The 26,902-nt window shown below is 34.4% G+C and overlaps 1 protein-coding gene across 1 annotated transcript; it reads left to right on the top strand.

The window, feature by feature from the left end:
* The first annotated feature begins 6,764 nt into the window (after nt 1-6,764).
* Nucleotides 6,765-12,324, top strand: LOC143251852 (ubiquitin carboxyl-terminal hydrolase isozyme L3-like). The gene is given in 9 exon segments (XM_076503128.1): nt 6,765-6,930; nt 7,182-7,338; nt 8,088-8,173; nt 8,377-8,424; nt 9,924-9,999; nt 10,563-10,577; nt 10,580-10,620; nt 11,382-11,471; nt 12,087-12,324. Coding segments are annotated over 8 exon segments (660 nt in total). The 5' UTR covers nt 6,765-6,783; the 3' UTR covers nt 12,087-12,324.
* Nucleotides 12,325-26,902: the final 14,578 nt, after the last annotated feature.

Genomic DNA, 26,902 nt, shown 5'->3' with positions numbered 1-26,902 from the left:
AACACCGTTTTTTACATTCCGACAGTCAGTTACACAACCACTTTTAAACATGTGGTCAGCTTCCGGTCAGTTGCCTCTTTCTTTCGTTGTTAACCTGCCCTACGCTGGTACAGCGGTAAGTCTCCGGATTTACAACGCTAAAATCAGGGTTCGATTCCCCTCGGTGGGCTCGGCAGATAGCCTAATGTGGCTTTACTATAAGAAAACAAACAACCTGACGATGACCGAAGAAGGTCGAAACGTTGTTTGCTCCTCCACGAAAAAAATTTTCTCAACCTAAACGAGCCGTTTTTAAATAAATATTTTTCTCTACAAGTGGGTTTTCTCGACATCACTGAGTTGTTTTTGTTCCTTTGTTATTATTTTGTAGATAATACCTGGTCTGAAAATGGGAATGTATTGCTGCAATTTAACATATTCTACAAGTAAGTTAACGAAATTAAGGTCCCTCACTAGCCAAGTAAATCATATCCAGTAGTTAAAACTTTAATTATGTTGTATGAGAATGATCAGTGGCGTGGTTAACACTAATTACCACGTGTAAATCCAATGTTACTATTAAGCAAAAAGTGTTGGATTGACACATTACTTTTTAACGTGGCGTGGTCAGCAGAAAATTGTATTTCGAGACAACAAATGTTTATTTATTCACAGATTCGGTAGGAAGTAACAGTGTGTCTGTAAACATATACAGTGTGTGTGTGTTTGACTATTTTACGTTTCAAATCACGTGTTCAATCTCTTTGTTTTCTTAGCTTAAAACTCAGTCATAAGCTACATTGTTATTTATTTCACAGCTTTCCTAATCGATCTTTCCATTATAAAGTTCACTTATTTAATACTCTGACAAAAAAATCGGTGTCACCTAAAAATACCATAGTATTGATAGGAAATATAAGTTTTATATTATGGCCACAAGATTTTTGTAGAATTTTCTGTTTTTGATAATAATTATGATAAGTATGTTGGTTCTTTGTTAATCTTTTGAGTTGAAAGAGTTTAAAGAAATGCCGTTACTGAAGAGCTGACATATCCTTTAAGTAGATGTTCTTTCACTCAAGTGGGAGATTTTGCCACCAGAGGAACAGTCATATCTGAGGAAATAAGTAACTTTAATTGGTGCTGCAAAGGTTCCTGACACTGATCATCCTAAAACAGCAATGACTGTATGATGTCTGGCGCACTTAAAACAGTAGATTAAAGCCCTATCTCTGACCAACAGCACTAATAACTAGCTGATAAAGCCTGAAAAAGCCACATTTAGATGATTTTCACTGGTTGAAGCTGTCAGGTAAGACAGTGTTAAAACCGTGTACCATTGTTTAGTAGTGAGTATCCTACAATGATGATCATAGCAACTAATGAAAGCTGAATTTGTGCAATACATTTACACAAGTAACTTATTACCCTACTTCAGGTGCTGATTAGCCTTCGAAGTGCTGGATTCCCTGAGAATATTTGTTATCCTACACTTATGACATTAGTAGTACCTCAGCCAAGCATTGACTGAGAACTTACAAAGGAAAAGTTGTGAAGTGCACCAATGATGGGAGTTCTTCAAACAATGACACATAGCTCTTTAGGTTTTAGTATATGGTCTTCCTTAAAGTTATAGAATGATGGGAGTTCTTCATACAATGACACATAGATCTTCAGGTTTTAGTATACGGTCTTCCTTAAAGTTATAGAATGGACGGGCCTCCAGCCACCTGACTTCCTGTCGTTATAGAATGGACGGACCTCCAGCCACCTGACTTCCTGTCGTTCGTGGAATAAGAAGTGTTATTCCTCCATTTTTACATAAGTCAAAATCTGGATGCACACCGAAGAATCATGGTATCAGCTAGTGGTGCTTTTGCTAGTGTTGGGACAATGGTTAATGTCACCTGGTAGGTTGCTTCTGTAGTTGTGATAAAAAGAGCTGGGTCTCTTGAATGATCTTTTGTTTAATTGTAAAGCTATGTGCTGGGATAAGTAATGTAGTGGTCCTACTGCAGGTGGATTCATATACCATGATGGTTGTTCTTTTACACAACATCTGGCATGTATTTTCCCGACGATTCATTACGTCTTACTTACACCTAAATTTCATCATATCGGAACTGACCAGATGAATGGCACACTGGATGTTGTGAGTTCAGTTGTAAGAACTACTGATGTTGAGATGGCAGATAGCACTTGGTGATGTTTTCAAGGTTGAAGGACTAATCCAATAGTTGGAACATTCAAAGCCTGCATGTTTTCATCCATAATTCTAACAACATGAAAGTAAGACCCAACTGTAGTAGTTAATGCTAGAAACACCCACAAAATTAAACAGAAATTACTCGCCATATCCTCTCTTATTGTTTATAAGTGATTTGAGTATATTTTCTGCAACAATGAGAATACTAACACGTCGCAAAAAACATAACCAGAATGTTGAAGAGCTTGATCTTAAATAGGAAAAGTGTGGACTGAAGACGCAGGTTTAGTTTGAAAGAACACTTACTGGTCACAAAACTTTGGTCAAGTTTCAGATCTAAAGGCTCGTGTGACTGTAGAATACGATCCTTACTACACATTCAGTGCAGGTATCCTTGTGTTCTGAGCTGTATCTAAACCGATCATTACATCCTATTACCTTTACTATTCTAATTGTTTTATAAAACGTGAACCTGGGCCCAGTAAGAAAGAAACTGACCTACTTAGATTAAACACACATGAATAGTTACCTACTTCTTTTACACAAGTTTCTTTCAAGCTCAGTACAGAGGAGAATAACCACATCTCTCGTGAAAGTATTACATCTTACTTCCAGTACTATATCTTCATGTACTCTAATTGACTCTTAATGAAAAACGCTAAAAATAAGTTCGAAAACTATGTGCTTTGGAAGTACTTCCATCTGTCAAATCAAAAGTGTTTCACATAATCAAACAAAACATTGAGCATACAAAGCTATGTTTGCTATGTTTAGTGAAACTGTTTCCGATTTACTTTTTCACAGGTATTCTGATTCAATAACGTACATTGCAGTTGGACCTTATTATGATGTTAGCAGCCAATATTTACGAAACACAGATCAAAATGTGTTTCCCTACTGGCGTGGAGCGAGTCTAACCATTACTATCATGTCTTTCTGTAAAGTCCGATTCCTGCTGAGTGTTTAATTATGAAAAATTGAAACATTCTTACATTCACACTAAGTTAACCAAAACGTCATCTATTTTTTATATAAAGTTCAATAGCCATAGTTAACTTCACAATTCTAAGTAGCGCTAATCAGGTTCTCGTACTCTCTTTCAAAGTTTAACTATGGTTAACAAGTGTTCTCAACGATTAATTCATTTTGTGTTGGACACAACCTGAAAGTGACGTTATGTAAAATTATATGTATTTTGCAAGCTCGTACGTTATCACAAACACGTGCATATATGACTTCCGCACCACATACATTAGTAGATTTCAACACATTGCTTCAAGTGTCTGTGACATTACTGTTGAAACTTGCACGGACTACTTTCTTAAAGTATTTGTCGGCAGTCGTGATTCAATAATGTGCTACCACCTGTGAGCAGTAAAACTCAATAGAATGTTACAAACTTTGTGAAATAAAATAATTCCTGGCAGAAATTACCTGCATTTAACTATTCAACTAAAATCTCTTTTGTCAGAATCAGTAAACACCAATAAATCTTCAAATCAACTGATACAAAAACAGTAAATTCTAATTTACTATTATGGTTGGTCACCATTGGTAAAACAATATATAGCTTCACACCCATGGTGGTTGGTTCGACACCAAAGCATTCTTGGTTAATCTCTATAAAACAAGATATATTCCCTTGCGGTCAGGTGTCTAATCCACTTTATGTATTTGTGGAGAACATGATTACCTCTTTGCACGTGGAGGAGTTATAAACATTCAAGTGTATATATATATGTAAAAACGGCTTGTTTGGGTTGAGAAAATATATTACGTAGAGGAGCGAACAACGTTTCGACCTTCTTCGGTTATCGTCAGGTTCACAAAGAACATCACTGATTATTCAAGTATATAATAGTTTGTTTCTGAATTTCGCGCAAAGCTACTCGAGGGCTATCTGTGCTAGCCCTCCCTAATTTAGCAGTGTAAGACTAGAGGGAAGGCAGCTAGTCATCACCACCCACCGCCAATTCTTGGGCTGCTCTTTTACCAACAAATAGTGGGATTGACCATCACATTATAACGCCCCCACGGCTGAAATGGCGAGCATGTTTAGTGCGACGGGTATTTGAACCCGCGACCCTCGGATTACGAGTAGAACGCCTTAACCCACCTGGCCATAAACGTGGTATAGAATATAGAAATACAGTTAAAAGTAGAGTACTGGAAATGAGTGTTAGGTATATAATAAAATTCGTTTCCTATAGAATTGTCCGGGTTCCAGAGAAAAATTGCTGCTACCTCTATTAAAGAGCACGATTACCACTTAGAAAGTTACTCACGGAAAACAAGTGTCACAGCGCCCTTTTAGAATGAGTGTCCTTATTTTTAAACCAGTAGTAACTGTACCATGTTGTGTATTATCTTACATCACCAACAGGAGTCTTAGAAAGAAAAAGTCAATAAATCGTTTCAGCTCGTGGGGCATCCACCCATAACGACCATAAGTATTTGTCACACTTGTCCCAGTATATATTTAGATCGCAAGAAACTCTGAATTTCTCGAATTTTGTTTTGGTAACTTGTGACTTGGACCTCCTATTTTAACTTTATTTGTGGGATTTATTCATATATTTTATTGTACGTTTAACTTGACTTAGAGGGTGGGAAAGCAATGTGAACTGGTGAAACAAAATATTAGAGGTTTTTTTTTTTACACCTCGTGCATTTCTTCCTTTTGTATTAAAGTTGGATACAAATTTTGGTTCTGTGCATTGTTTAGTTTAGTTTTTTTTAAAAGATTTCACGGAAAATTTTTCTTCGTGGCTCGACTTAAGTGAAACTTTAAATTATTAGACCTTAACAGACAACTCTGAGTTAAATCTTCTGGCCGAATTGTGCCGCAACTGTTACATCCACTGCTACCAAGGCCTGTTATTCAGTATCAGGGCTCTTTAGTGAAGATTATTAAACATTTTAACACTACATATGACTAATTATTGTTAATATTTCGAACTAACCTGCTCATTATTAAAATAAAATCGACTGTTTAATTTAAATGTTTTAATGTGTATTGAAATTATTTGTCAGAGAAAGTTGCAGATATTACCTTAACAATAAAATTTATTGTGATTATTTGTCGTGATTACTTACAAACGTATTTCTGTTTTACTTTTTATTATTTTAATTACTTGGGAGAATTTAATCTGGCAAGTTTACCCCACCCTAAGAAGAATGGTTTCTCCCCAGAGTACGCTGGAAGTTTTTGTATAAAAGCTACAAACCGGCGCCAAATGTTGTTCTGTTCTCTTTGTGAATATTTAGTTGGAAAATTTACTAGTCAAGATGTCTACAAAGTGGTTACCTCTGGAATCAAATCCTGATGTAAGTATTATGAATAACAAAGTTAATTACAACAGAGTAAGTTAGTCAGTTTTAACTGCGAAAATATTTTTTAAGTTAGGTATAATTTAAGCCTATTATATGTTACTCCAGTAGTGTCTAAGTTTAGCGTAGGATTTGTTTAACTTGCTGTTAGTTAGACGTAGTAGCACTGTTGTGTTATCGTAATATTTAATCAATTTTTTTTTTTTTGTTTGTAAATCTGACTTTGAAAATTTATTTTATTATTTTTCAGGTAATGAATAAGGTAAGCAGTTATCCAGAATATTGTCCCAAACTAGTTCATTCACAATCCAAGTTATGAGTTTGAGCGGCAGTCTCTTGTTACCCGCAGTTGTCGGCTTGAGTTCCAGGAAAAACTGTATGAAGTGACATCGTGTCGTTCATTTGGTTACGACATCTCTTTTGAACGTTGCATTGTTCAGTTGTTATCGATTCAATATCGACTCCTTTCTTACGAATAACTCTTACTTCTAAGTTATTCCTTTCGTCAAAATGTTTTTTATCCTTGCGAAATTTAGCCTAACTCTCTCTCTCTCTCTCTCTCTACTCTAATAAATAAATATATATATATATATATATTAATATTTAAATTATTTCTTCATTAGTCTAGTACAAATTAGATTTCTCTTCTCAACGTTTTATTATTATTATTATTAAAATGTTTTATTTTATGATGCTAGGAAGTTTTAGAAACAAGTAAAGAGAGGCAACATTTGAAATTTTGCAATGCTAAAGCAGTCTTAAACTTTGTTTTTCTTAATGTAGCTGGAAATTACTCTCTCTCAAACTGCTACCTCTAAGTGTAGACTTAAGTTTGTACCCACCAACAGATGTTATGGCCTGAATGATTCTGTTTTTAGTTAATTTTGAGATACATTTTTCTTTAATGTATTTCAAGATGACTGGTATTGGTGTTTTAAAACTTTATTAAAATTCTTTAGGTTTTCTTCAGATAAACAATCTAAGAAAGGTGAACTGTTTTCTACATTATTTTAAAGTTTCAGTACCCATACAAGCTGTCTTGAATACATCACTACTTTAAGTAGGTTTTTCATCATAAATTAACTTTTTAATACTTTTCTGAGTAACTTAATTCAATCAACCTTAAGAGTTTTGTAAGGTTACTAGTGGGTAACTTTGTATCTAACAAATGAGTGATAGTTATGTATTGTATTTGTTCTAAGTTTTTAATCTAAGTTAGACTGTACTATCTTTCACTTTAAGTTTCAGAAACCCCCGTGCATCATTAAATGTGTTATTTGTTTCAGTTTATTTACAAGCTGGGAGTGCCAAAAGACTGGTCAGTAGTTGATGTATTTGGGTTAGATGATGACCTATTGGCTATGATTCCTAGTCCAGTACTTGCTGTGTTATTACTTTATCCTTTGGGACAGGAGGTGACTTGTTTTCTGTATTAATATAGTTTTAATAAGACTTTCTTACATGAGAAGCATTTGACAGTTTATTTAAATTTGGAGTATTTCTATTGTAACATTCTTAACCAAACATGAATCAATTCATTTTAAGAATTGTATATGGGAAGTGTAGCCTTTAACCTGCAATAGTTTTATTTACTTGGTAAATTGGGTTTTGTATATTTTAGTTTGTCAGTGATATTCATAACATACAAGTTACTGTTTCTCATCAGCATGACAAGCTAGTAAAGGAAGAAGAGGACACCATCAGAGCTTCTGGTCAGTCTGTAAGTGACCAGGTGTATTTCTTGCACCAGACTATCAAGAATGCATGTGGAACTGTGGCTCTCCTACATGCTGTGGCTAATAACACTGGATCCATCAAACTGGGTGAGATGTTTAAGCAGTTTTCTGTTCAGTGTAGTGGTACCACTGGTCACTAGTGAGTGGGTTCATACTTGGTAATACAGATCTATAGTTCCAAGGTGACCCTACCCTTAAGTATAAATGTGTACAAAATTTCAGTAGTGGCTAACCCTTACTGTCCACCACCATACAATGTTTAATGAACATGTTCAAAACAAACTTGGTGTTGCCAAGATGCTGCTTGTCCAATAACTACATTTGTCTCAATAGTTGCATGTGCATCAGAAACCCATGCAAATGTCTTTAAACCCATGAATATGTTAGAGTTGAAGAAATGTTGTGTTGTAAGCTATGGTTTATATTTTTACGTGCATCCCAATGGTCAGCAGGTCAAAAGATTAAGTGGAATGTTAAAGTAGCTGTTGGCTTGGCAACACTTGTACATATTGTAGTTTGTGCTTGGTTATCTGGTATGAAAGGTCACCCTACATTTGTAAAATATCTAACATAATCATAATGTAAGTCTAGGAACTGTTTGACTAGAAATATAGTGTGAATTTTTAGTAATACATTACTTGCTACAACAAACCCATATAGTAAAGATATAATCAAATGTCCTCTCTAATATACAGAGAATTAAAGTTTGACTGGTTACCACAAACCTGATTGAAACAAAATTGTTCCTTTGCTTTTATTAGTGAGTGTTACTACCTATATCGAGTTGTCTTGATTCATTTTCTAGTGAAGTTTCTTACAGTAAATCTCTCTGATAGAGGACAGTTCCACTCTGGCTAAGTTCCTGAATGCAACCAAAGATCTGTCACCTGAAGAACGTGGGAAGTGCCTAGAAAAGGAAGAGGTAAGAACTGTGGAAGTGGTTTGTATACTTGGCAGTTCTATTTTTGTCAATGTAACTGTGTAGTTGAAACTAGTTTGCCATTATAATTCTTTAATTTTTATTTAGTCTTAGACAAACATTCCATATGGTTGTGGAAACTTGATGGTATATAGTTTATTAGAAAATCTAACTCTGTTTTCCAGATATTATATCTTTTTTTCTAGGACATCTCTGCAACTCATGAAATGAGTGCACAAGAAGGACAGAGTCAGGTGAGTAAGTTTTTTGTTCTCTGAATTTCTTTGAATACCCATATTATTGGCAGTAACAAGTATGAATTACTGTTAAATGAGCAACCTCAACTTGGTACAAATTCTAGATATTTAAACTAACATCATGTCATGATTGCAAATCTGGACTTAAGTAAACTTATGTCTAAAACTATCTTAAGTGAGATGTATAGCTTTGTGATTCTTAAATAGGTTTGAATTATGTTGACCTTGATTTGATAATCAGATCATGAGCTGATGTTGGGTCTTGTTAATCTAAGTGTATTTAAACTAAACCTTTCTTATATTTGAACACTTTCAGTATTAAAGTGCATGTTTAAATATACACTTTCTGATCAGAAAGCTGTCTGTCACAACATCTGCTATCCAAAATGTACTACTATAGTCCTGCAATTAATTCTCTTATACATGACTATAAGAAATCTCCAACTTGTGAAACCCAACAGAGTGCTATAGTATCCAAACTTTGCACAACTTCATGTGTTTAATTAAGAACTAATTTTCCATGTAAATTCTCCAAAGGTTTGGTTTTGGAGTATTACTACATCTGTAGTAATTAGTTCCTGCTCCAAATACTACATGAACTAAGTAAACTGAATAGATAGCTAGAACTTAAGTCTTGAGACACTGTTCTAACATAATTTGTTTTCTAAACTACATTAACAAATAACAAGATCCATCCTATTTGGTTTCAGTTTTGGTCATTAATGTGTATTGTTTGTGTTCAGGGTCTTGCATTTATTTGTATGTATAGTAATGTTGCATAGCTTGTAACATGCAAGTTAACTAGAATGTTTTTATTCAGTTACTAACTGATCTCAACTTCACAGAACCTTGACAGTAATTATAATTTAACTTGTTTGAAAGTCATTCATTTGCTTACCTAGTTTTTGTGGATATTCTGAAGTGTCCATTTCTCTGTATTAATGTGTTCCTAGATTTCTGTCCACTGTGATAATTAAAGGGAACAAAGTTTGACACTAGAACAAAACTGGTTTCTACTCATTTTTCTGGCCTTATCTCCTTCCAATCTTAATGTTATTGAAGGAAGACTTGATAATGGTTAATGTGGGTAAATTATAACAATTTTCCTGACAAGTTAACTTGACCTAATCTAGTGTGCTTAAAGAATTATAGAAGGTAGTCAGTGAAAGATCCTATAACTAGGATGTCCATAGTTTACCCAAATACCAGATCTGCTACTGTAGTTGTAACTGAAGTCTAGTGTGCCTACACTATTGTCCAAGACTTAATATTGGATGGTTTTCTTTTCTTGCATCTGGAATACTTAATGTTTTAACTCAGTTTCACTTTTCCTGTTGTATTTTAGTGAATTTGTTATTAGGTACTATTTTTCAAAATAAACCTAACCCAGTTAACTATTTAACTAGAATTGTTTTTAAGTCTTTGTTTAACTATAAACACTGCTAATGTTCAGGTGTGGGTGTATTTCTAGTTTAAATATCTACTGTTATTTACAGACACCCAGTAGTGATGATGAAGTGAACCTACACTTTGTAGCTTTTGTAGAAGTTGATGGTAACTTGTATGAACTGGGTAAGTTTTCTTCTATACTTTAATTTGTTCATTCTTTGAGTAAATGGTAACCTGTATGAACTGGGTAAGTTTTCTTCTATACTTTAATTTGTTCATTCTTTGAGTAAATGCTAAACCAACTGATCTTTACGTAAATGGCAGTAAATAAACTTTTGTTCAGCTCACTTAAGTTTATTTGTTTCTATTTGCAGAATTGTTTACCAGTTACTTTTGTTAATGTCATCAAATCTGGTAATTTTATAGACTGTTTTGATCTGATAAATATTCACTTGGAATTATTAAAAGTTCCTTAACCTTAGTTGTTACTGTAAATACAACTGGATATACAAAACATATCGCTCATAAATGTCTCCCTATGTCGGTACATAGATGAATATACTTCATTAAGTATTAAATAAACTAGTTAATATGGACACCAAGTTCTAGATCTTTAATTTTGGTGTATTTAAAATGGAACCTTTTTTTAAAATTAACATGTTACAGTAGTTAATCTTTTATTTTCATAAACAACTAAAACTAGTTTATCTTTTGAAATAATGTTTCTCTTACCATCCACCTTTTAGATGGTCGTAAAGCCTTTCAATTAACCATGGTCCAACTTCAAAGGATACTCTATTAAAGGTAGGCTTAGTTCCTTACTGGTCCTGTATGTAGGAAAGGGTTTTTAGCACTAAAAACCACAAAAATCTGACCAGTTAATTAGTAATTGTTTTAAATTAATATTTCTTCTGTTTTAAATTAACTATACAATAATAACTTATCACTTAAATGTAATATGTTTAAGCCTAATTAATGAACTTTTAAATTTCACTTATCCACCTTCAAGGAAAATGTCTAATGCATCCACTTTTTTATGATCTGTGAGCTACAACTAGCTTTCTGTACCAACAACTTGTTTGTATACTTACATAAGTAATGATTCCAGGGCTTCCTTACTTTGAGACTAACTTGTTTCTTACATTAAACTGTACAGGATGTTGTTACCTTTTAGTAAAGCATGTTTAACGTCTGTAAGACTAACCCTTATGTTCTCAGTCTCAGATCTACTTGACAATTAATGTTTGCTGTATGTGTCAGGTGTTTAAATTTGTTATTTTATACAATAATAGTAAGATGTCCTTAAATGTACATCTATTTTTTTTATTTAAAATTGTAAGCCTACAAATTAACTTTAGTTAAACTTTACTTTCTAGTTGCTTACTTACAGACTTGTAAAATATGAACTTTTCAAACCAGCTGATGGTTGTTGGATAATTTCCTGGGTCTAAGGTGAAGATTCTCACTTACAGGTGTGAGTAAACTTGTCTGTTCTTGGTTGTAATATTATGTACTATTTAAAGTTTTGAGATTTACCTAATAGTTGGATATCCTCTAACTTGTAGGATGCAGCTGCTGTGTGTAAGAAGTTTATAGAGAGGGATCCTGAGAATGTGAGATTTAATGTTGTGGCCCTGGCAGCTGCTGTCAACTAGGTATGTTTAATTACACCACTTAACAGTTAAACAACCACTGCCAGTAGGAGTGGGTTCTGTAATTATGATCAAACATTGTCATTTTTTAAATGTAATTTCTTTTTATAAGCTTAACTTTGAATTTAAAATTATCAGAGATTTAACACAATCTGCTGCTTTGTAGAGTGGCCTACGTTTACCTTTTGAAGTGAAAACTTTTAGTTGCTAGAAATATTCAAGTAAACTTATTTTAACTATTTGTTGGAATAATTCTTTTCATGTTGCCGACAAAAACCCTGGAGTGCAACCCTTAAATGTTATCTTGTAGAATATAACTACATGACTAATCTTTTCATATTAAGACTTGTATAAATCTAAATACATATTTTGCCAAATGTATTTAGTTAACAAGGTAACTGTATTACTGAACATGACACCTGTCAGCAGCTCACATCAGACTAGATTCTGAAAGCAACATACAGTACTCTTGTCATGCTGCTAGGATAAATACATCTTAAACTTTTATGTATAAAAACTTCTTTCAAGATGTGTAGTTTAAATTTTCAGTGAGCTGGTTAATATTTAACTTTTTTTTTAATTATTATTAAATGTTTTGGTAACTTCCTTTTTTTTCAGCTCACCTGACACTAAGTGTGCATTGACTGTGATTTATTCCATCATGCTGACATCGTTGGATTATTGTGACCTTTTTGTATCACTTTCCTTGTTAAAACCAGTTATCTTAACTTGCAGCTCCACTTGCCTGTATTGTTATAGCACTATTACTTGCTAACAAAGTGTATTTTACTCTTGATACACTGGTCACATTTTATAGTATTTGCTTGTTATTAAGTTTCTAGAGGCATTACCCTGTTGTAGCCAGTCTGTTTATTACAGGTTATTTATACGTAATAGTTTGTTAATAATTAAATTAATACTTGCATTCAAATATTTTAAATTTGACATCTTAAACATGTAACCTGTCTTGGTGTTTCTTTTGATTCTTAAACTTTGGATTTATCAAAACTTAGTTTAACAAAATCTCCACAAACCCAAATATTAAATTTGGTAAAGTGGTGTTTTGTTCTAGGCATGCTTAAACTTGGTTTTGAGTTGTCAAAATATTAATACAGCATTATAGTTTCTTTGGATATTGTTTTTAACTTGTATAACTTAACTTGATTTCACTATTCTTTATCAATATGTGGACATTCCATGCTTGTGTATTAGTGTTAATTGTTTCAATAAAAAAAACTCGGCAAACCTGTTATCTGTCTAATTCATATGGCCCAAGAGCATGTTTTAATGTTACTCCTACATGTTTAAGACCTCTGTGTAATAACTGTAGATTTGTAATGTTGGTCATCATTTTAGTAAGTTTCTCCAACTTCATACCTTTCCAAAGGTAAGGAGTCTAAGAATGAACATATTTCAAATGTGGCCTAACCAGTATGTTAAGTATTTCAGTAGATAAAAGCTGAGACCTTTTGTCCTACTCCTGTTAACACCACACTACTTGGATGGTGTAAGAGACTGATCAACCATTACAAAGATCCTTCTTATTTTGACACTTAAGGTTATTACTATCCAAATTATGATAACCCACTTCTATGTATCATAACTGAAATGTATTTGCCCAATTCACTAAATGATCCAAATCCTTATTGTAAAGCAGCAGGCTCCTCGTCACAGCTATCCTTCTTAAGTATTGACTGTTCGTTTATTTATGTCAATGTAATTAAAAACAGAGCAAAGAGCCTAAAACTAAACCCAGAGGTGCCCCACTTGTGATGCTAACCCAGTTCCACTGAACTCCATATGTAACAGCTATCTGCTTTCTTCCATTTAGCCCGTCTTCTGACTTATCCCCATTCCTATAGATTTTCTTTACAAACCTTTTGTGGTACTTTGTTATATACTTCCTGAAAATCCAGATACACCAAATCTACAACTATACAATAATTTAAGTAACCTAACCTGTCCACACAATATGACAATATTTGTAAAACAACAGTTTCCTTGTTGGCTATTCAATGAAATTCTAAAGTTTGAGTTTAAAAGCATCTGTTTAACCTTCTTAATTTTCATTATTCCTTATCTATGTGCAACAAAACATTTCTGTTACAACAATGCTCACTTTACCCATTCTCATGTCTATACTTAGTTAATGATAAATCTAAAACCATACTGTTTCTAGTTCTAGTATGTTCCTTGACTAATTAATTGGTGGAGAGCACTCCTGAATCGTTTCTAAAACCTTCTTCCATGGTTTGACTCATAACATGTCCTAGGCAGTATGTCTGAAATTAAAACCACCCATAATTGTGACTTCATTAACAACTGAAACCTTAATCTTATTGTAAAGTTTGATCAGTATCATTTGGTGGTCTGTAACAAATACCTTCTAGAAGCCTTTCCACTTTATATCTTTGTAGTTAATTCTGGAAAATGTTCCTCAAAATTAAGTTAGTTTTTTCATTTTTAAACACCTTTTATTAACCCTTTTTGTATTTAAGTTTCTCTTTATCTACATCATTATCCCCAACATGCACCACACAAACTGCATCTCTGTTAGTCCCCTTTGTTAGTCCTGCTCTGTCAGTTATATCCACCTGTGTTCCTTGGTAACATAATATCAGTCTTTTTCTCACTATCTACACCAGACTACCCAATCTACAGACTTTATTAGTGAATCCTTATCCATATCTGTCTCTGACCATTTTATTTTCCTTCCTCATCTGCAGCAACCAAGAGTGAACTTGTTGCTCAACAGAATGTGACCGTTATAACTAAACACACCAGTTTTTTTACTATATTAGTACTCTAACTACTTGTTAACTGACGTGTTTCTTACATGTAAAGGTTTAATATCCTCATGAAATCCTGCTACAATTACCAACAGTCTATACTTATTTATTACCTATCAATATTCCTCCATCCAACAAACTCTACACATGAATTGTTCATCTTCATTTCTAGCTTCCTTAAAAGTACATGACAGTCAAATGTCATTTAATAAGTTCCCCCCCCCCCCAATTAAAGAACATTTAGTGACGTGATATTAGCTTAAGCAATTAACATTAATAATGGTTGGTGAGTCTATACCAATTGAACGAACGTGATGACAAAAAAAACCTTTAATCTAAATTCCATGACGTTACTCTAAAAGAATCTAACCCTGTTTTAAAGGAAAACTATTGCCATATATTTTAAATAACGTGGTTGGTTCTGTAAAGTGTAGGACTGTTCCGAGTGATAGGATTATGATCCTAAAGCTAATGTTCATTACTATAGAGTAACTTTCTTGCTATGATTGAAGTGTATTGACAAACTTATATCTAATCAAAACCACCTTTGGTGTTTAAAACAATGAGGTACGACCAGGAAAAGATTCAACGTGCGACTTAAATGCTGTAAGTATATCTACCAAGTTAACCGTTAATTTATATTTCACATCTTTATGATTTTTTCTGAAAATATTTTTTCATTAGTTAGATAGGCTATGTATTTTTGTTCAACTCGGGACATGATGGTGGGAAAATCTTATATCTGCATCTTTTCCACACCTAGGTGTTCTTGATTCGGTTTATTTTAGATTGAAATTGAAATGGACAGAAAGATCATCTGTGTAATATTTTGTTTTCAGCCACGTAAACGTAAGACCACTTTTTGTATATAATATTCTACCCCCTCCCACATATTCTGTATCAGAGGTTTCTAACTGCCTGCTTAAAACAACACGGTGCAAGGCCTAGCTTACTGGTTAGCGTGCTGTAAGTGTATAAGTACGTCTCGATGCTGCAAACAGTCATGCTCAGCATTTTGGGACTGGGTGCGTTATAAGAGTAATTGTAAAACACCTCCATTTGATAAGAGTATTCTAAGTTTTAAGGGGGTGTTGTTCACAAACTGCCTTTTGTTCAGCCCACCAATTCCAAATGAAGGACGGCTTGCTCAAACAGTGCTTGTGTAACATTACGAGTAATCTGCACGTGACATTATTGAACCAATTATCCCTTAATTACAAAATTAGCGGTTTTTTTTGTTTTTTTTCATTATCGTGTAAGGATCTGGATATCAACCATTAAAATGCTAATAACCTATGTATATCAAGTTTAACATGTAAATTACAAGTGATGTTAAATAGTTTGGAAACTACAGAGATAAAAATTCTGACCCCACGTGTAGGGCTCTTCCTACCAGTTACTTCTCCTTCAGAGTTAAATGTAGCTCTTTATTTCATACATAACGTTTCATATAGTTGCTATACTTAACACGTTAATATATTCTTAGTTACATGTAGGTTCTTTACTTATTACGTATGAATATATTCTTACGTAATGTCGTCAATATCTTCTTTACTCAATACATTTATAAGGTTTACTGAGATCCTGACGTAAAAATATTTATTATAATATACAACATTGGTAACTCGCCTAGATCACGTCTCGCTGTTTCAACACAGGTCGTAGTTTGCTAGTAATTCAGTCTTTTGCTAGTCCTATAATTATACGTTTGTTACATAAAATTTGCTTCACTAAATGGCCCGGCATGGCCAAGCGTGTTAAGGCGTTCGACTCGTAATCCGAGTCGCGGGTTCGAATCCGGTGGCACAAACATTCTCCCCTTTCAGCCGTGGGGGCGTTATAATGTACGGTCAATCCCACTATTCTTTAGTAAAAGAGTAGCCCAAGAGTTGGCGGTGGTTGGTGCTGACTAGCTGCCTTCCCTCTAGTCATACACTTCTAACTTAGGAACGGCTAATGCAGACAGCCGTCAAGTAGCTTTGCGCGAAATTAAAACAAACAAACAAAACAAGTTTCACTAAATAAGTTACTTTTTGTATTTAATCTACAAAACAACTCGGCTCTGACGAAAATTTATCTTTTATTTATTCTGAGATCTGTTTAAACGGAGTATCAGCGGTTGATAATGAAACTTTGCTGTCATTTTTTTTCTGTAATGTCAACTGACACATATCCACGCTGCGACGTCTACCTAAAGAGCTGTGACAACTAGGTATTGATTTGAAGGTCTACCTAAAGAGCTGTGACAACTAGGTATTGATTTGAAGGTCTACCTAAAGAGCTGTGACAACTAGGTATTGATTTGAAGGTCTACCTAAAGAGCTGTGACAACTAGGTATTGATTTGAAGGTCTACCTAAAGAGCTGTGACAACTAGGTATTGATTTGAAGATGAGAAAAACCTTCAAAATTTCCATTTCTTTAATAGAAAAGTAACTGAAGTAGCAGTCATCTCCACTTCGCAATAAGTACAGAAAACTTGGTTTAATTACATAAGTTTTATTTAGATACTTTAACTTTGTGAATAATTACATTTTATGACACGACAGTAAACAACGGGAATATTTCTGTATTTGTTTGTTTTTGAATTTCGCGCAAAGCTACTCGAGGGCTATCTGCGCTAGCCGTCCCTAATTTAGCAGTGTAAGACTAGAGAGAAGGCAGCTAGTCATCACCACCCACCGCCAACTCTTGGGCTACTCTTTTACCAACGAATAGTGAGTGGGATTGACCGTCACATTATAACATCCCACGGCTGAAAGGGGGCGAGCATATTTGGTGCGACCGGGATTCAAACATGCGACCCTCAGATTACGAGTCGCACGCCTCAACTCACTTGGCCATGCCGGGCCATTTAGTGAAGCAAATTTTATGTAACAAACGTATCATGACTTATAGGACTAGCAAAAGACTGAATTACTAGCAAACTACGACCTGTGTTAAAACGGGTCCCACTCAAGTCTAAATACATATATGTTTATATGAAAAAAAAATGGACTTACCATAATGACTACATCCAAGTCACTGTTTCAAATTGTAATGCTGCTCAGGAAGTCGTTGGCGGGTTCCATAATGGTGTAATTAATACCAATTACTTCGAGTTTGACGTCGGTGATTCGATTTATGTTTAAAAATAAAATTGTAGCTTCATTTATTTTATGGTGAGTTTACAGAAAAATTGAAAAAAGATCCACAAATAGCGAAATAGATGAAAAATACATTTTAATACAGTTAATATTTTATAATATACGATGAATACTTCAAAATTCCACCAGCAGAGGCAGCACAGTTACCACATATTGTTGTAACCTATAGAAATATTGTATGTGACAACTAGTTGGAGTGAATTGTATATCACATACCAGAGACTGTTGTAACATTAAGAATTATTGCATACGATCACCACTTGTTGCGGGTTGTATGATACATATTGTGTGATACATACCATACTCTGTTGTGGAGTTAAGAGACTGATTTTCATGTGAGTCATTGTACTAGACCTAAAGATGAAAGAAATGAGGGTACATTTATCCCATACGTATGTGTTTTGTAACAATATACATTATTTGAGGACTATTTGAATGACATCTCAAGCTATGCTGATTAGCATGAGATGCGAAAGATTTTGTAAAAATTGATGTTATTGTGAAATGATACGTCTTGGCGACTATTTTTAGCACTGTGAAATCTGATGTTGTTAAGGGCATTGTGTATCACACCTCCCTAGTGTGTTCTTCCGCATGTGAATTTTGTTGTCAGTTTTATCAACATTAATAAAATAATGAGTTTTAAGTGTAAACAAAAGATAAGAACATTCGTGGACCACTCAAAGTATAGATAGTGATGTGTTTAATCACAGAGAAGGTGCAGAGAGAAGATAAAAGGGAAAGAAGCATCGTGGAACAACAGCACTTGATGATAAACTTATTAGAACAAGTAATCTATTCATGAGCAATTTTACATTTAAATTAATTCCACGTTTTAAAATTTTAAAAACTTATAAAATAAACAACTGTGATATTTTTTGTATCAGCATCTTAATATCTCACGACTTATGTGCTACACTTTTTAAGCCAATGGTAGATAAGACCCCGCAACTTTTTAAGAGAGGAGAAAGAGTCCTAATTAGAAGGAAGTAGTTAAAAATGTATCTGACTCTGTCCAGCTCCTCAATGACCTAAAAGTCCAGTATAACGAACCGAAACGTGACTTATTATCGTCGTGTGTTTGAAAAAGTAAAAGGCTTTCACTTATAGATTCAGAAATACTGTATTTGGTTGTGCCTTTCTACCATATTGTGGGCTGAAAAGCTAACAACAAGAGGTGAGTTTTCATCTTACTTACCCCCAAATAGTAGTACCTTATTTTTTATTTCAATTAATTCTTTACTGGGGAGAAGGGTCACCTTCCCACAACTGTCTGCAGGCAGTAAAAGGTGATACAGATGTGGGGCGTTGTGGGCTTGAACACCCACATCTCGCTTTCCTAGTTTTTATTTCTAATTCTATATCTAATGCTACTATTTAGTTCTTATGTGAGACTGGCGAATTGAGGTTAATACTGGTAGACGGTGTATCCCCACCGCAATGTGGTTCCTGTTTTGGAGTCACCTCCAAAACATAGGGTACATTTTGTAATCCCACATTGTAGCTTGTAACCTGGGATCTTTCCAGTTGATGCATCGTTTTTGTTTAATTTGTTTTTGAGTTATAACAAAGTAATATATATGTATTTACACACATACACGTTAGATAGTTTTAATTTTTGTACAAGACATGCCTACAGTCGTCTTACCTTATCATAATTGTTGGCCAATACTAAAATCGTCACTCTAATTGGTTAATAATTATCCATTATCATTATATCACCTTCAGATACACTTCAAGCTATGTGATAAGTTCAGTATTCTCACGATAAAAAAATGTACCTTGTGGGCGTATTTAAAAATGACCAAGGTAGGCCTAATTGAAAACTACCAATTTATTTAACAAGAAGCATGAGTGTGTGTTTAGGTTCTCAAACTATATGGCGTTACTAGAGACTTTAAATCTCAGTATTTATTAAAGTACAAATGTTAACCAGTTACTTGAATTAGCGATTCACGTAATATAACATGAACTCCTTAAGGTATGTTAGGGTGTAAATGTTACTTACTACTATGATTCACCGCTTGTCGTAATATTACATGACCTTGTCTGAGTGAATCGGATAGAGAAAACTGATATTTCTAATAATGTATCTAAGTTTGTTTGTTTTGGAATTTCGCACAAAGCATGTATCTAAGAACAGCTAGTATGGGGATTAAAATTTTTACTAATAAAGTGGAGAACAACGTTTCGACTTTCTAAAGTCATCATCTTCAGGATAACCCGATGCCTTCACACTTTAAAAAAGATCATTTATAAATATAAACTAATATACTTTTAAGAATACGAAATAAAATTAATTAGGATAGTAATAAATTTCAAATATAACAATATTTTGCTACATCAAATGTACGCCAATTGATAACAGTAAAACATAAATATATATAACAGCAAATATTCTTTAAACATTTACGGTAAAATTAGTCTCTTCACTGCGATAATACTTTTTGAAACAGAGGATTTGTAACATACTCCTAGACACCGTAATATGCAGTTCCACTTCTAAGTGTTTTTAGCACATGGCTGTCTAAAATGTATAATAAAGTATTCTCACGTTGGTTTGTACGCATGCGCATATAGATGGTAGGTGCAGGTACATTTTCGAAACAAACAAAAAACTTATTTTTATTGTAACAGAGACAAACACTTACATACCAAATACTAACGTTTTAGTCTAAAGGAAAATATTTATTACCTTTCAGTTTGCTCATGAATTACTTTTTATTATTTTATTAAAATAGCCTCCATTTTTGGATTATTTAAAATGCCTCAGCGATAAGTCTATGAAATTATAAGCTAACAACCGGTACTGAACTATGTACCAAACTATTTTAAAATAAGAGTAAAATGAACGCGATTTGTTAGCTTCGACGTTCAGTTTGGAATCCTTAAAAACAAATACCAACGATGTGGCATTTGGTGTAAAAGATTTTATATCTGTTTTAGTCTCAATGAATCGTCAAAAGAAACAGGTAATCTTTATTGTATATAAATTATTAAAGTAATATATGTGACGTGTTTGTATAGCTACGTAATTAGTTAGAACAACAACAATATTTTACACATTGTTAAACGCACGTCACGGAAGACTCGAGAAATAGAACATTACAAACAGTTTTATAATTTAACGAATATTTTAACATCAATTATGTATATTAACCGTAAAGAAGCCGCAAAGGCGAAACATAGTTTAAAAAATATATTATCTTATATTTATCTGGAATGTAAGGTCGTTTTTCTAAACTTGTATCAAAACATTTAAATGAAAAGTGCAACAATTTATTTTCTCATAACAACAATTATCTATCTGATATTGTAGACACATTGTCTTGCAAAGAGTAAAACCTTAGAAACCAGTTCCACAGAAAACCATCAAAGACATTATAAACAAGTTCCATAGCAAATGGAGTTGTTTTGTGTTTTCGTATTAGTCGTATAATTTTGGTCTACTCTCAGCGGATGGAAAAATCGCTACCACTCGAAACGTTTCTCTACTTTGTGGTATTTAAGTACTGTTAGCTTCAATTTATTTAACACTTAATAGATCAAATTCCATTATAAAACATTTGTCAAAAGCCATCAAGCTAGTGATATTTTCCCAATCCGCTACAATTTTACTAATTGGGGCACACTTCACTTTCTCATCTCAGTTATGAACAAGAAATATACAGATTTCGGGTAAATCATATGATTTCACAAAATAAGTTTTTACACTTTTATAAGTAAAACAATTGCTTCATTATCTCATATTAGAAGTATTTCACTGTGAAATATATGTGGAATTAATTGGACTCAAGTGTCCAATACTCTATGCAAGAAGTTACTAGAAGGAAGAACCCGACACTATCAGTGAGAAGTAATTGCAAGGAAGAGCCCTACATTCTGAAAAAAAAAAAAAAAATTGGAAGGAAGATCCATACACTGTAACTAAGAAGTAACTGGTAGGAAGAGACTTACATTAAGGTGAGAAGTAACTAAAAGTAGATTCTTGCAATCTGGTGTGAAATAACTGGAAGGAAGTGTCCTAAACTCTGAGTGACAAGTAATTAGAAGGAAGAGTACTCCACTCTGAATGAGAAGCAACGGGAAGAAAGATTCCTACACTCTAAATAAGAAGTACCTGGACGGATGAGTCCTACACTCTAAATAAGAAGTACCCAGACGGATGAGTCCTACACTCTAAATAAGAAGTACCTGGACGGATGAGGTCCTACACTCTAAATAAGAAGTACCTGGACGGATGAGTCCTACACTCTAAATAAGAAGTACCTGGACGGATGAGTCCTACACTCTAAATAAGAAGTACCGGACGGATGAGTCCTACACTCTAAATAAGAAGTACCTGGACGGATGAGTCCTACACTCTAAATAAGAAGTACCTGGACGGATGAGTCCTACACTCTAAATAAGAAGTACCTGGACGGATGAGTCCTACACTCTAAATAAGAAGTACCTGGACGGATGAGTCCTACACTCTAAATAAGAAGTACCTGGACGGATGAGTCCTACACTCTAAATAAGAAGTACCTGGACGGATGAGTCCTACACTCTAAATAAGAAGTACCTGGACGGATGAGTCCTACACTCTAAATAAGAAGTACCTGGGCGGATGAGTCCTACACTCTAAATAAGAAGTACCTGGACGGATGAGTCCTACACTCTAAATAAGAAGTACCTGGACGGATGAGTCCTACACTCTAAATAAGAAGTACCTGGACGGATGAGTCCTACACTATAAATAAAAAGTAACTGGACGGACGAGTCCTACACTCTAAATAAAAAGTACCTGGATGGATGAGTCCTACACTCTAAATAAGAAGTACCTGGACGGATGAGTCCTACACTCTAAATAAGAAGTACCTGGACGGATGAGTCCTACACTCTAAATAAGAAGTACCTGGGCGGATGAGTCCTACACTCTAAATAAGAAGTACCTGGGCGGATGAGTCCTACACTATAAATAAAAAAAGTAACTGGACGGATGAGGTCCTACACTCTAAATAAGAAGTACCTGGACGGATGAGTCCTACACTCTAAATAAGAAGTACCTGGACGGATGGGTCCTACACTCTAAATAAGAAGTACCTGGACGGATGAGTCCTACACTATAAATAAAAAAAGTAACTGGACGGACAGGTCCTACACTCTAAATAAAAAGTACCTGGATGGATGAGTCCTACACTCTAAATAAGACGTACCTGGACGGATGGGTCCTACACTCTAAATAAGAAGTACCTGGACGGATGAGTCCGACATTTTAAGTGAGAAATAACAAGAACAAAGAGCCCTACAATTTCAGTTAGAAAAAGTAGAAAGAAGAGTCTTAACATCAAAGTAAGAAGTAACTGGAAGGAAGAGTCCTACACTCTAAATAAGAAGTTAGAGGAAGGAAGAGTTCTACACTCTAAATAAGAAGTTACTAGAAGGAAGAGTCCTACACTTTAAATAAGAAGATACTACAAGGAACAGTCCTACACTCTAAATAAGAAGTTCCTAGAAGGAAGAGTCCTACACTCTAAATAAGAAGTTACTAGAAGGAAGAGCCCTACGCTTTAAATAAGAAGCTACTACAAGGAAGAGTCCTACACTCTAAATAAGAAGTTACTAGAAGGAAGAGTCCTACACTATCAGTATGAAGCAACTAGAAGGAAGGAGTCTATACTATCAGTAAGAAGTAACTAGAAGGAAGAGTCCTACACTTTAAATAAGAAGATACTACAAGGAAAAGTCCTACACTCTAAATAACAAGTTACTAGAAGGAAGAGTCCTACACTCTAAATAAGAAGTTACTAGAAGGAAGAGCCCTACACTTTAAATAAGAAGATGCTACAAGGAAAAGTCCTACACTCTAAATAAGAAGTTACTAGAAGGAAGAGTCCTACACTATCAGTATGTAGTAACTAGAAGGAAGAGACCTACACTCTAAATAAGAAGTAACTGGAAGGAAGAGTACTACACTATCAATAAGAAGTAGCTCGAAGGAAGAGTTCTACACTATCAGTAAGAAGTAACTGGAAGAAAGAGTTCTACACTATTAGTGTGAAGTAACTAGAAGGAAGGGTTCTACACTCTAAATAAGAAGTTACTAGAAGGAAGAGTCCTACACTATCAGTATGAAGCAACTAGAAGGAAGGAGTCTATACTATCAGTAAGAAGTAACTAGAAGGAAGAGTCCTACACTTTAAATAAGAAGATACTACAAGGAAAAGTCCTACACTCTAAATAAGAAGTTACTAGAAGGAAGAGTCCTACACTCTAAATAAGAAGTTACTAGAAGGAAGAGCCCTACACTTTAAATAAGAAGATACTACAAGGAAGAGTTCTACACTATCAGTAACAAGTAACTAGAGGGAAGATTTCTGCACTATTAGTGTGAAGTAACTAGAAGGAAGAGTTCTACACTATCAGTATGTAGTAACTAGAAGGAAGAGACCTACACTCTAAATAAGAAGTAACTGGAAGGAAGAGTCCTACACTCTAAATAAGAAGTAGCTCGAAGGAAGAGTCCTACACTATCAATAAGAAGTAACTGGAAGGAAGAGTACTACACTCTAAATAAGAAGTAGCTCGAAGGAAGAGTTCTACACTATCAGTAAGAAGTAACTGGAAGGAAGAGTTCTACACTATCATTAAGAAGTAACTGCAAGGAAGAATTCTACACTATCAGTAAGAAGTAACTAGAAGAAAGAGTTCTACACTATTAGTGTGAAGTAACTAGAAGGAAGAGTCCTACACTATCAGTAAGAAGTAACTAGAAGGAAGAATTCTACACTATCAGTAAGAAGTAACTAGAAGGAAGAGTTCTACACTATCAGTATGAAGTAACTAGAAGGAAGAGACCTACACTCTAAATAAGAAGTAACTGGAAGGAAGAGTCCTACACTATCAATAAGAAGTAACTGGAAGGAAGAGTTCTACACTCTAAATAAGAAGTTACTTGAAGGAAGAGTCCTACACTCTAAATAAGAAGTTACTAGAAGGAAGAGTCCTACACTTTAAATAAGAAGATACTACAAGGAAAAGTCCTACACTCTAAATAAGAAGTTACTAGAAGGAAGAGTCCTACACTCTAAATAAGAAGTTACTAGAAGGAAGAGCCCTACGCTTTAAATAAGAAGATACTACAAGGAAGAGTCCTACACTATCAGTATGAAGCAACTGTAAGGAAGGAGTCTATACTATCAGTAAGAAGTAACTAGAAGGAAGAGTCCTACACTATCAGTATGAAGTAACTAGAAGGAAGAGTTCTACACTATCAGTATGAAGTAACAAGAAGGAAGAGTTCTACACTATCAGTAAGAAGTAACTAGAGGGAAGATTTCTGCACTATTAGTGTGAAGTAACTAGAAGGAAGAGTTCTTCACTCTCAGTATGAAGTAACTAGAAGGAAGAGTTCTACACTATCAGTAAGAAGTAACTGGAAGGAAGAGTTCTACACTATCAGTAAGAAGTAACTAGAAGGGAAGATTTCTGCAATATTAGTGTGAAGTAACTAGAAAGAAGAGTTCCACACTATCAGTATGAAGTAACTAAAAGGAAGAGCTCTACACTATCAGTAAGAAGTAACTGGAAGGAAGAATTCTACACTATAAGTATGAAGTAACTAGAGGGAAGATTTCTGCACTATTAGTGTGAAGTAACTAGAAAGAAGAGTTCCACACAATCAGTATGAAGTAACTAGAAGGAAGAGACCAACACTATCAGTAAGAAGTAACTGGAGGGAAGAGTCCTACACTATCAGTATGAAGTAACTAGAAGGAAGAATTCTACACTATAAGTATGAAGTAACAAGAAGGAAGAGTTCTACACTATCAGTATGAAGTAACAAGAAGGAAGAGTTCTACACTATCAGTAAGAAGTAACTGGAAGGAAGAGTTCTACACTATCAGTAAGAAGTAACTAGAGGGAAGATTTCTGCACTATTAGTGTGAAGTAACTAGAAGGAAGAGTTCTACACTATCAGTAAGAAGTAACTAGAAGGAAGAGTTCTACACTATTAGTGTGAAGTAACTAGAAGGAAGAGTTCTACACTATCAGTAAGAAGTAACTAGAGGGAAGATTTCTGCACTATTAGTGTGAAGTAACTAGAAGGAAGAGTTCTACACTATCAGTAAGAAGTAACTAGAAGGAAGAGTTCTACACAATTAGTGTGAAGTAACTAGAAAGAAGAGTTCCACACAATCAGTATGAAGTAACTAGAAGGAAGAGACCAACACTATCAGTAAGAAGTAACTGGAGGGAAGAGTCCTACACTATCAGTATGAAGTAACTAGAAGGAAGAATTCTACACTATAAGTATGAAGTAACAAGAAGGAAGAGTTCTACACTATCAGTATGAAGTAACTAGAAGGAAGAGTTCTACACTATCAGTAAGAAGTAACTAGAAGGAAGAGTTCTACACTATTAGTGTGAAGTAACTAGAAGGAAGAGTTCTACACTATTAGTGTGAAGTAACTAGAAGGAAGAGTTCTACACTATCAGTAAGAAGTAACTAGAAGGAAGAGTTCTACACTATTAGTGTGAAGTAACTAGAAGGAAGAGTTCTACACTATCAGTAAGAAGTAACTACAAGGAAGAGTCCTACACTCTAAATAAGAAGTAACTGGAAGGAAGAGTCCTACACTATCAGTATGAAGTAACTAGAAGGAAGAATTCTACACTATAAGTATGAAGTAACTAGAAGGAAGAGTCCTACACTATCAATAAGAAGTAGCTAGAAGGAAGAGTTCTACACTATCATTAAGAAGTAACTGGAAGGAAGAATTTTACACTATCAGTATGAAGTAACTAGAAGGAAGAGTTCTACACTATCAGTAAGAAGTAACTAGAGGGAAGATTTCTGCACTATTAGTGTGAAGTAACTAGAAGGAAGAGTTCCACACTATCCATATGAAGTAACTGGAAGGAAGAGTTCTACACTATCAGTATGAAGTAACTGGAAGAAAGAGACCTACACTCTAAATAAGAAATTACTAGAAGGAAGAGTCCTACACTATCACTATCAAGTAACTAGAAGGAAGAATTCTATACTATCAGTATGAAGCAACTAGAAAGAAGATTTCTACACTATCAGTGTGAAGTAACTAGAAGGAAGAATTCTACACTATCAGTATGAAGTAACTAGATGGAAGAGTTCTACACTATCAGTATGAAGCAACTAGAAAGAAGCTTTCTACACTATCAGTAAGAAGTAGGTGTAAGGAAGAGTTCTACAGTATCAGTAAGAAGTAACTGGAAGGACTGATTTCTACACTATTATTAAGAAGTAACTGGAAGGATGGATTTCTACACTATCAGTAGGAATTAACTGGAAGGAAGAGTTTTACACTGTTAGTAAGAAGTAGCTGGAAGGAAGAATTCTACATTCTGAGTGAGAAATAAATGCTCTACAGTCTAAGTAAGAAGTAGCTAGAATGAAGTGTCCTGCACTCTGAGTGAGATGTAAATAGATGGACGAATTCTACAGTCTTATGTGAAAAAACTGGAAGGAAGAGTCCTAC

Source organism: Tachypleus tridentatus, chromosome 6 (assembly GCF_004210375.1).
Source record: "Tachypleus tridentatus isolate NWPU-2018 chromosome 6, ASM421037v1, whole genome shotgun sequence".
In the NCBI taxonomy this organism is placed as follows: Eukaryota; Metazoa; Arthropoda; class Merostomata; order Xiphosura; family Limulidae; genus Tachypleus; species Tachypleus tridentatus.
The sequence above is the reverse complement of the archived record's forward strand: the minus strand, read 5'-3'. Positions and strand labels throughout refer to the sequence as shown.